Source organism: Boleophthalmus pectinirostris, unplaced genomic scaffold (assembly GCF_026225935.1).
Source record: "Boleophthalmus pectinirostris isolate CB_2022bp ecotype Guang Dong unplaced genomic scaffold, ASM2622593v1 HiC_scaffold_8, whole genome shotgun sequence".
Taxonomy (NCBI): Eukaryota; Metazoa; Chordata; class Actinopteri; order Gobiiformes; family Gobiidae; genus Boleophthalmus; species Boleophthalmus pectinirostris.
Window position 1 is genome coordinate 8,387,897 of NW_026571515.1, and position 12,191 is coordinate 8,400,087.

The window sequence follows — 12,191 nt, forward strand, 5'->3', positions numbered from 1 at the left end:
AAAGCCAAGAAACCTACAAGTGCCACACATTTATGGAAACTTCTGCAACAGACTTGTGGAGAACTTTCTGAAGAATATTTTGATTTCTGTTGTAAAAAGAACGAGCCACGAGTGTGTTCAGCTGTTAAATCTGCCAAAGGTGGACACTTTCATGAATCAAAAGTTTAGAATATGTTTTGGTCAACAGTAAAAAGTAAAAAACTGGAAAAAGTGTGGTGTTCTAAAACTTTTGACCAGTAGTGTATGTTACCGTATTTTCCGCAAAATAGGGTGCTCTCAAAAGCCTCAAACCCCATCAAAAAAACGACTGCGCGCCACAATCCGGAGCGCCCTACACACAAATCCACTCGGGTGTCTCGGTACGACTTCAGTAAACTACAAAGTCGCACCACCGCAGAACACGCAAACACACACGGAGCAGACAGCGACCGCACAGTGAAAAACACCCACAGTCACACTCATCACTCCACGCCGACGAGGAACGGAACGGAGGAACGAACCGAAAAAGCGAGCGCAATGTGCCGCTTCTAGACACAACTGAACAACTGAGTCACTGCGAACACGCCGACAACTGAACAAAGCCCAGAGTCACCGTGAACGCCACAAACAAAGTCCCACTGACCCATCCAACTGTTGTGTTTCGTTTATAGTCCGATGCGGTTTATTTGTGGAAAAAAAGTTTAGAAATAGACATTCAATAACAGTGCGCCTTATAATCCAGAGCGCCTAATAGTGCGGAAAATACAGCACACAGAATTGACTCTCGTGACCTTTTAGTCATGTTCTAATGTTGTTACGTCATAAGTTGTATTTCGTTTCATTCACACATGTTTGAATAACCCTTTAGTATTAGTCTGTCCACATCTTAAAAGCTCAAAATGCTCTGTTTCTCCTTGTGATGTCATGAAGTGGTAGTTTTCATGTTAACATCTCCTTTTACTTTTAGTTTACTGAAGATTGGCAATTCCAGGTCTGAAATGATCCAAACGATTCCGTGACACTGTATAGAGCAGCGATTCGTGGGTCCTTTGGTACTAGACCACACAGAAAGAATAAATAACTTACATTATTTCTGTTTTGTTTATTATCTGAGTCTGAACAGTGTTTTACTTTGAAAAATGACAGAACCGTGTCCACTAATATTAAATCTACAAGCTGCAAGATGAGTAAAAAACAGACATCTTCGGAAACATTTATTCTTATTTTTCCAAATGTTACGTCCCCTTTGCTAGGGGAGAAAAAAAGTAACAATAAAAACCAAGATGTTTAAGGTTTAACTAAAAATAGTGCATTTATTGTTTACAGTTTAGGAAAAGAGAAAGAAAAACATTGCATTTTGGGGAGAAATTAAAAACGATTTACAAAATAATCTACTAAACTAAGGAGCCCTAACTAAGTACAACTTAACAAAATCTAACTAAAGTTGCACTGCGAACCAAAGGTGTCTCAACAAACTGACAGAGGCAACAGCCGGCAAAATAACGAGAACAAAATGAGACAACCAAAAACAAAAGGGCGAGCTGGCTGCAGGGATCCAGCCGCCCCAAGCAGGCGGAAGACTGTCCTTTTAAAACCCCCGCTCCCACAGGTGGCATCTGCGGATTGGTGGGGGCGGAATGGTGACCGGCCAATCCTCGACGCGATCCAGCCTCCGTCCGGCGTCCGGTGCTCCCGCGCATCCGGGTCCAGGGCTCGTGGACCGATCGCATCACACACACAAAAGCAAATAGAGAAGAACGGGAGCGCTCTAAACAAATATCAAAGGGCCGGGACCTGTAACACCAAAATACTACAGTTTTTGTGTCAGTCATATCATTTTATTTTGTCGTATTTATCCGCCAAACCTTAAAGACCGGTTCATGAAAATATTGTCTGACATTGTCAAGTTAAAAAGCCCAGCCCCTGCACCAAGTTTCACCTCCAGTCCAGAGCCTGTCTCCTCTCACCTCTGCTCCCTCCTCTTCCTCCTCCCCTCCCTTTTTATTAGTTGATTAGGTTATTTTTAGTCTGGCCAGTAGATGGCAGCAAGACAAAAAACAAGGTAACCAGGTGTGTCTCTGGAATCATTTAATTAGGCCCAGGTGTGTGCAAACAAATCAAACCAAACCAAGGAATGTGAGGGGAAACAGAGACACTACTGGTAAGGAAATTTAACTTTAAAATTAGTTTTAAGTTTAAAAGGAACTGTAAATAAATTCAATTTAAGTTTGAAAATGCCAAAAGAGTTAAGTTGAATAACTAAATTGTTTAAATCAGATTTACTACTCTATAAATAAAGAAAATGATGTAAATCCTAAGTTTAAGTAGCTCTAGTTAAATATTATATAAATATATGTTATTTAGCAATTAAAAAACAATGTATTTATGTATCAGAATTTATCTTCAAATATTACTTTCATATTCATTTAAAACTGTATAAAAAGTTAATTATAGGATTAACAAATTATTGGTTAAAATGATAGCTATTTAAGTTCATGTGTGAAATGTATACTAGATAAACAAATACAATAAATAATATATATATAAATAATATATATTATATATAAATGATATTATAATTGAAGTGTATTAATTAAAATTAAATTGGATTATATAACTAATGAAATTGTAAAATGCTAATTTAATTACACATTTGTTTACTTTAAAGGTTTTCGACCTGCTACTGCTACTGCTGCAGCTACATCAACTACAAATACCACTACTACTACTACTACTACTACTACAACTAAAAGAATCAAATTATTTCAATAAAAAACTTCAAGCCGAGTTGAGCCTTGTGTCTGTTTCCCTGTTTTTTTTTCAAGTTGGACCTGCATTCCGGAAATAAAGACTTGATAAACCGGTCCGTGGCACAAAAAAGCTTGAGGACCACCGGTATAGAGTGTGCGTCAGTGATGGGGTATGAAGTGTTTCCGGTTTTAGAGAAGAACTCAGCCTAAATACGCAGGGTTTGTGTGTTCAACATGTGTGAATGAAACAAAACACGACTCCAGGTCTGTTTGAAGCGGAAACATTATAACAAAAGATCAGAGAACAGTACAACATTTGCCCTTTAACGTCAGAACTCTGGTCCAAGTGGGAAAGATCCAACCGCCCATTTGCCAGGAACACATTACTGTAAAACCCAAATCTCTTAATAGTTACCTCTTCTCTTTCAAATATCTATAAAAACATTTAGTAGGTCAGTTGTGGGTTGAATTCTCTCCCTGACGTCTGTGTCTGTGGTCTGGTCCAAACCACTGCCTTAAATGGAACCAAACATGTGGAGAGCGCCTGTGTTAAACAAATACTGTGCAGCTCTCACTTCACCAGCGCGTTGTAGGTACACACATATTTATTGTTACTGTACAAAATACTATGAGACTTTAATAGAGCAAAACAACAATGGTGTTTAAAGGTGCAATGTGTAGCTTTGAGGTTTGGAGTCTGAATATGTCATTGCTCTGATCCAAATGTTCCACACCAGAGTCCTGCACCGGGTCGGGTTCTCGTCGGGTACGGGTAAATAGTTGCTGAAACGGGCGAGTTTTAACGTTCTGGAATTTTACGGGTCGGTCTGCAGGCGGGTAGTGATTACACACGGGCTGGTCAGGACTAAACCAGGTCTAAATCAGGATTAAACCAGGACTACACCAGGACTACACCAGGTCTAAATCAGGATTAAACCAGGACTAAACCAGGACTACACCAGGACTAAACCAGGACTACACCAGGACTACACCAGGACTACACCAGGACTAAACCAGGTCTAAACCAGGTCTAAATCAGGATTAAACCAGGTCTAAATCAGGATTAAACCAGGACTACACCAGGACTAAACCTGGACTACACCAGGTCTCAACCAGGTCTCAACCAGGTCTCAACCAGGACTAAACCAGGACTAAACCAGGACTAAACCAGGACTAAACCAGGACTAAACCAGGACTAAACCAGGACTAAACCAGGTCTAAATCAGGATTAAACCAGGACTACACCAGGACTAAACCAGGTCTAAACCAGGTCTAAATCAGGATTAAACCAGGACTACACCAGGACTAAACCAGGTCTAAACCAGGTCTGAATCAGGATTAAACCAGGACTAAACAAGGACTACACCAGGATTACACCAGGACTACACTAGGACTAAACCAGGACTACACCAGGACTAAATCAGGATGAAACCAAGTCTAAATCAGGACTACACCACGACTAAACCAGGACTAATCTTGGACTTAACAGAGAGAGAACCCCGAGGCCGTGGAGCAGAGTGTCCACAAACCCCAATCGGGCGACGGCTGCCCTTACCTCCGTGGGGGCGCAGAGCTCCACGTCGGTTCTTTTGCCTGCGGTCGGTCACCAGATGGTGCCTGTCTCGACAGTGAGTCTTCTGGTTCTGGTTTAGTCCTGGTTTCCTGTTTTGGTCCTAGTTCAGTCCTGGTTTAGTCCCCCTGGTTCAGTCCTGGTTCAGTCCTGGTTCAGTCAGTGGTGTGTGTGGCACAAAACCCCAACATCACGATCAGTGTTTCTTCTGCTCAGTAAATAAAGCCAGTGAAGTGATGGCAATCGAGTCGTGTCTGTGAATTTGTATTCGTACTGAAGAAAGCGTAATTGTTTCATTTAATTTCGTGATTGTAATTCTTGAAGTCGTAACTTTTCAATTCGTATTCTGATGGATGCTTCAGTTAGAAAGATTTTAATTTGTGTGTTTGGGTGCGGGCGGATACAGGTCTCCAAAAATGGACCCGTGCAGGACTCTACCACACTATGAAATTAAACAGCTCTACCTTACATTTATTCAATTACAGGTGGTTTTATAGCTCAAAAATACCTAGAAAAGCATTCATTCTGACCAGAAAAGTTACACAATGCACCTTTAAAATGAAAAACACTGAGAAATAGCTACACATTTTCAAATTCACTAACCTGCCTCTCTCCAGATTGATATATGTGGCCTCTGAATAAAGCTCTACTCACTCAAAGTGTTCAGAAGCAATGATCAGAGTGCTGAGAGAATACATCACACTGATCGATCGAAGCGTCACAACAAGAAGAAAAATCAAACTTTAGTTAAATCCAGTTCAGAGAAAAGCACATTCATCTTCCCCGTCCACAAATGCAGCCTTTTGAAAAACAAAATAGTCCATATTTCTATTAAAATATGTCGAAGTTTGTCTGCATCGTCATGTTTGTTTCGGTTCATTCGGCGCTGTCTTCCACACAAACCACCGTGCTGCTCTGTGATTGGTCAGTTTCTGCAGGATCTCTCACATGCAAACTCTTCAGATGGAGCTGCTCAAGACCGATTCTCAGATTTGTGAACTAGAGATGTAACAATATCCAAATCTACCAATTCGATATTATTATATTTACACAATGTGTCATTCGTTCATTTGTTTTTCAGTATAAAACCAAAAGTAAGAAAACGAAAAAACAGCTATTTTCTTCATTATTGTTCTCTAAAACCAAAATAAAAAAACGGATAGTGATTCTTTTTTTCAGTTTTTGAATCTGAGTTTAAATTAATAATGGAAAAAACGGATAACGGCCATTTCCTGTTTCCGTGACTTAAACTGTGATGCCGGACTTTTGTGCCACATACGGACTGAACCAGAAGAGGACTAAACTGGTCTGGTCCCGGTCTCAGTCCTGGTCTCAGTCCCACTTGGGTCCCGGGTTTCAGTCCTAGTTTGGTCCGTGTCTCGGTCCTGGTCTGGTCACAGTCTCCGTCCTGGTCTGGTCCCGGTCTCAGTCCCCGTCTCAGTCCTGGCCCTGTTCCTGGTCTCAGTCCTGGTCTCAGTCCTGGTCTCAATCCGGGTCTGGTCCTGGTCTGGTCCCGGTCTGGTCCCGGTCTCAGTCCTGGTCTCAGTCCCGGTCTGGTCCCGGTCTCAGTCCTGGTCTCAGTCCCGGTCTGGTCCTGGTCTCAGTCCCGGTCTCAGTTCTGATCCAGTTCTCGGTCTCAGTTCCAGTGTGGTCACAGTCTCCGTCCTGGTCTCAGTCCTGGCCCTGTTCCTGGTCTCAATCCTGGTCTCAGTCCTGGTCTCAATCCGGGTCTGGTCCTGGTCTGGTCCCGGTCTCAGTCCCTGTCTCAGTCCTGGCCCTGTTCCTGGTCTCAGTCCTGGTCTCAGTCCTGGTCTCAGTCCTGGTCTCAATCCGGGTCTGGTCCTGGTCTGGTCCCGGTCTCAGTCCCGGTTTCAGTCCCGGTCTCAGACCTGGTTTAGACCTGGTTTAGACCTGCTATAGTCCTTGGTTCAGTCCTTGTTCAGTCCGGCATCTCAGTTTAAGTCACGAAAACAGGAAACATCCATTATCCTTTTTTTTTTTTTTTTTTTTTTTTCCATTATTCATTTAAACACAAAATCAAAAACTGAAAAAAACAAATCGTTATCTGTTTTTTCATTTTGGTTTTGGAGAAAATTTTGTGGGTTTTTTTCATTTTTTTTCATTTTCTTATTTTTGGTTTTATCTTGAAAAACGAGTGAATGAATGATACAAGGATTTTTCACAATATACATCTCACAATGACAGTACAATATTTATTTCGATATTCTGTGTAAGCTGCCTTTTCTGTCATCATCATGCAGATTGGACTGAAACAGAGCAAAGGATCATGGTCTATGTAGTTCTCTTTGTTTTAGCTGCACCATAACAATGTATTTAAGCAAAGGATCTTATATTTCGATATCTTGTGATGGCCCACGATATTATTCTGAGACCTTTGACGAAATTATACCACTATACGGTTTTTGACTCATAAATTCTGTAAAATGAACGCTACACTTCATATAATAAAAATAAAGTATAGTATAAAGATTATTCCAGATGTCCACAGCGGGAATAACATGTCTTCTGTTGTAAAAGGGTTGTAAAAGAGTCCTGAAAATGAAGCACTATTTGATACTACAAGGTTTACTGCATGATCTAAACACTGAGGTTAAAACAGTCTGAAATGTGAACATCGTAACAGCTCTAAAGTGAAATATTCCTATCACTATCCCGTGTTGGCGTTTTAGCTGAAGGCATAAAGCGGTCTGTGTGCAGGCTGGGTTCAGCGAGTCGAAGGGTGAGCATAAATTTAACAGATGGAATTTTAAAATGTCCTGGAACTTTATGTATAAACTTTATACATACAGAGTTTTTATAGCGTCTATGGGGAAATATCCTGGTTTTAAAGCCTGACAATAGCAGCTTTATACCGAAAAATTCAAAGGCTTCGGGCTGCAAACTCAGCTTTCTAGTGTCACTTTATGGTTTTGAATATTAATGCTCTTATTTAAGTATTCCCTTTAACTTGCTTGTCGCCATGGAGATGTTGTTACTTTGCCTGGCATGATCCACAGTATGGCATTAAAGGGACAGTTTAGAATTTTGGACCTCATTTCCTAGAGATCCAGAGTGTTGGAGACGTGTGGAGACACTTTTTAAAGTATTCCATCCAGTCCTTGTATTTGCAGAGGTCGCTGATGCTAGGCTAGTGCACGTCAATGGCCATAGTTATCCTGCCACTAAAAACAGTCTTAACCTCTCCACAAAACACCAGAAGTAAATCTATTATTACACCAGACTGTCCATGTAAATGTCTGTGTTGATAGAATAATGTTTGAAATAAAACTAACCTTGCATCGCATGAATCGTTGCATCTTGAGGGACTATTTTCTCATATATCAGTCCGCCACTGCCAAACTTTCTATCAAGGAGTACAACTCGCTGCTGCTCAGACATAAATACTTCAAATGCAAGGTTGGTTTTACTTCTAAATTTATTCTAACATCACAGACATTTACATCGACAGTCTGGTGTAATAATATTTGCTGTGAGTGTTTTGTGGAGTGGATGAGACTGTTTTTAGTGGCAGGAGAACTATGGCCATTGACATGCACTAGCCTAGCACCAGCGACCTCTGCAAATACAAGGACTGGATGGAATTAAAAAAAAAAAAAAAAAAAAAAACATGTCTCCACACGTCTCCAACACTCTGGCTCACTAGGAAATGAGGTCCCAAATACAAAATTCTGAACTGTCCCTTTAAACCATGTCATGAAGTTTTAAGTTAACAGCTACCATTTGTTCAGTAGAGATCATCAATTCCAGATCTAAAAATCTAAAATCATCTAAATGATTCTTGTGAAGGTCTGTGGAGTTAAATAACACTTCCTAGATTACCAGATGACATCACAAGGTGGAACAGAGCATTTTGAGCTTGAGACTAATAATAAAGCTTTACTCAAACATACAAGAATGAAAAAAAAAACTACTGTGACTCCAGGCATGTTTTTGAATGTAGTTTTTAAGCAGAAAAAACGCCCATAACTGAATAATGGAAGATAGATTTAATGTCATACTGTGAATCATTGTTTCCCAAAGACTGGGTCAGGACCATCAGGTTAGTCGCAAGAGATTTTTTTTGGGTCACCTTGTCACAATTTGCATGAAGATTGAATTATTAAGACATTTTTGTATAATTTCTAATCTTTTTGTAATTATTTTAGTGACTATTGTGTTCCAGTATTGCTGGCTCAACTGAATGTTGAAAAGAAAAAGAAATGGGCTGCATTTAATGTCCAAATAGGCGACTTATGGATCCTTTTATTGCTGGTTCAATGACTGTTTTTCATTGTTTAAAGCTTGAGTAATATTAATTGTTCAGAGAGAAGCTCAGTCAACAATAAAATATCCTCATTAATGTTCAGTAATGGTCAAATTCACCTTTATTTTGTGATTTACAAATAATTTCTTGGGTCGCGAAGGTCTGTGATTTTTAAAATATGGGTCCCCAGAAAAAAAGTTTGGGAAACACTGCTGTGGCAATGAAAGAACATCTCTATGGTGAAAATCAAGTTATAGGGAATACCTGAATAAGAACATTAATATTCTAAACCATAAAGTTACATAAGAAAGCTGAAAGTTTGCAGCCTGAAACCTTTGAATTCTTTGGTATAAGGCTGCTATTGTAAGGCTTTAAAACCAAGATATTTCCCCAAAGATCCTATAAAAAAACCTCTGTGTATATAAAGTTCTAGGCAATTTTAAAATTCCATCTGTTGAATTTATGTTTTTTAGTTTGAGAAAAGAAGTAACTATTCAGTGCGTGTTAAACATGTGTGAATGAAACGAAACAAAACTTTTTTAATGAGGAAACAACATTATAACATCGCAATCGCAGTATAGACGCTGTAAACAACTACGTGTCTGATTCCAGTTAATCACATGCAGATTTTTCTTTCTCGGTGTATTCCAGGAGGACAGCTCGGACCTGAAATGCCAGCTGCACTTCGCCAAAGAGGAGTCGGCCATGATGTGCAAGAAGCTGACCAAACTGGTGAAGGAGAGCGAGGCCATGAGGGAGGAGCTGTCCAAGTTCCGCTCGCTGTACGGAGACGTGGACGCCAGCCTCACCGTGGAGGAGGTGAGCGCGTGGGCCGACGACGCTGATGTTGCTGCGGGTGTTCCGCGTGGGTCTCTATGGTGGAATGTTCAGCGGTTACCATGGAGACTAGTGCTGGGTATCATTAAGAAGTTGCTGGTACATATCTCGATACATAGGCCACGATACGATGCATATCTCGATACATAGGCCACGATACGATACATACCTCATTGCATAGGCTTCATACGATACATACCTCGATACATAGACCATAATACGATACATATCTCGATACATAGGCCACGATACGATACATACCTCGATACATAGGCTATGGTATATTTCTTGATACATAGGCTACGATACGATACATACCTCGATACATAGACCATAATACGATACATATTCTCGATACATAGGCTACGATACATACCTCGATACATAGGCCATGATACGATACATATCTCGATACATAGGCCATGATACGATACATATCTCGATACATAGGCCATGATACGATACATATCTCGATACATAGGCCATGATACGATACATATCTCGATACATAGGCCATGATACGATACATATCTCGATACATAGGCCACGATACGATACATATCTCGATACATAGGCCATAAGATACGATACATACCTCGATACATAGGCTACGGTATATTTCTTGATACATAGGCTACGATACGATACATACCTCGATACATAGACCATAATACGATACATATCTCGATACATAGGCTACGATACGATACATATCTTGATACATAGGCCACGATACGATACATACTCGATACATAGGCCATAATACGATACATACCTCGATACATAGGCCACGATACAATACATACCTCGATACATAGACCATAATACGATACATATCCCGATACATAGGCTACGATACGATACATACCTCGATACATAGGCTACGATACGATAAATACCTTGATACATAGGCTACGATACAATACATATCTCAATACAGTGCACTTTCAGTTCAATACGATATATTTCAAATCAGTTCAATACAGGTTCAATAAAAAAACAAAGGCTGTGATACTAAAAGTCTTTGTTAAACCACTTTTTGTGCAAAGTTAAAATGAAACACACCCAATTTTAATCTTCAAAACAGTGAAAATGTCAAATGTGTCACATAAACAAGTTTCCTTTCTCTAAACAAACAACAAAACTGTAGCGCAGCAACAAAATAATTTAGTAAAATGTACCAAACTATACTCTTGGTGATGTATCGATACAGCAGCCCACGATATCGATACTGTATCATCACATTAAACAATACGATATATCGATATTTTGATATTTTTGCACATCCGTAATATAGACACTATACACACAATAGCAAAGGCTGTCAAAAAAGTTTTAAATTAGACTCAAGAAAAAAGTTCTAAATGGATTTGAATAACACATTTTGGGGAAACTGTGCGGTGCGTTCACGGTCCTGTTTAGGTGGTCGATTTTCAGCAAGAAAGGTGAGAGTGACTAACTGAAAAACTTTTTTAATTTTACGTGTGAGAAACTTTTTTAAACAATACATCAGCTCAGCTATTATACTTCCAGCTAAGTCAGTTGTTTATGGTCTGACTGTGGTAAAATAAAACTCAGATTAAAGGTGCACTTTTACTGTAACTTTTTGGTTGGGGTTCTGTCACCTGCTTGTTTCTGTGGATCCATCATCGCTCTGCTTGGAATGTTCCACAGTATGGCATTAAACTTAGACTTAGACTTAGACAAACTTTATTGATTCACAAGGGAAATTATTTGGACACAGTAGGTCACACATCACAACATAATATAATAGAAAAAGAGTAAAAAATATAAATAGCAAAAAAGATAGCAAGAGACTGGTGTGAAATAAGGCATAATTATATAAATGTATATGTAGAAGTCAAAATAAAATAGAAAAATAAGTAATAAAATATAAAATCTCAGCTATAAACAGTACAAGAGGAAGACAGTGCAACAATGATATGATGATTGACAGGACATAGAGTTAACTGTTACATTAGGGTGAATTGTTGTACAGTTGTAGGGAGTATTATCTGTTACTGAAAGGTGTAAACATCTCTGCTAAATATTTATCCACTTACAGCTGGTTTTATGGCTCAAAAATACCTTGAAAAACAGGCATTCTGACTGTGAGCGGGGTCGCCTCGCCACAGATCTGACCTATAACTTGATCTGGTTTGGTCTCCATGACGATAGAAAGGTTTAATGCCATACTGGGAAACTTTCCAGACAAAACAATAACATCTTAATGGAGAGAATTATTTGACGAAGCCTCTACACCGCAAAAAAGTAATATCTAGGTCAATTAAAATTAAATTAAGACTTTATTTGGGTAGATTTTACCGATGGAATAAGTGTGTTTTCTTAATTTAAGCAACATTCAGTTTTGTTTCTTATTTTAAGGCAAGGAGAAAATTCAGTTTGTCGACTGGACTAACTTTTGTCCAGTCGACAAACTGAATTTTCTCCTCGCCATGGATTCTACCTAGACGACTGAGGGATTCTTCACACTTCTTATTTTAAGGGCAAAGAGTTGTTGTTTTTCTTATTTTAAGTGCACCAAGTTGTATTTTCATATTTTAAGTACAAAAAGTCTAATTCCACTGGCAGATCATTTTTAGCCAGGCTGACACCACCTACAGTAGTGCCTTCGCTCAATTTCATTTCTCTCCGGCGACTAGGTCAGAAATCAGAATACACTAGATGGTTCGCAAAAAGAGCCAAACATTCAGTGTTGGCAACGATTCCCGAGATCGAGGATTTAAAGCCAAGACAAAGAGAATGTTCAGTGAATTTTATCAAGGGAAAA

The 12,191-nt window shown here is 39.4% G+C and overlaps 1 protein-coding gene across 3 annotated transcripts in view; it reads left to right on the top strand.

Moving 5' to 3' along the window:
- soga1 (suppressor of glucose, autophagy associated 1) overlaps positions 1–12,191 on the top strand; it is a 257,223-nt gene that overhangs the window by 195,520 nt on the left and 49,512 nt on the right. For all 3 annotated transcript variants that reach the window (XM_055166396.1, XM_055166397.1, XM_055166398.1), the window contains exon 6: positions 9,215–9,382. In XM_055166396.1, the coding sequence (XP_055022371.1) occupies positions 9,215–9,382 (168 nt within the window). The remainder of the gene's footprint in view (positions 1–9,214; positions 9,383–12,191) is intronic.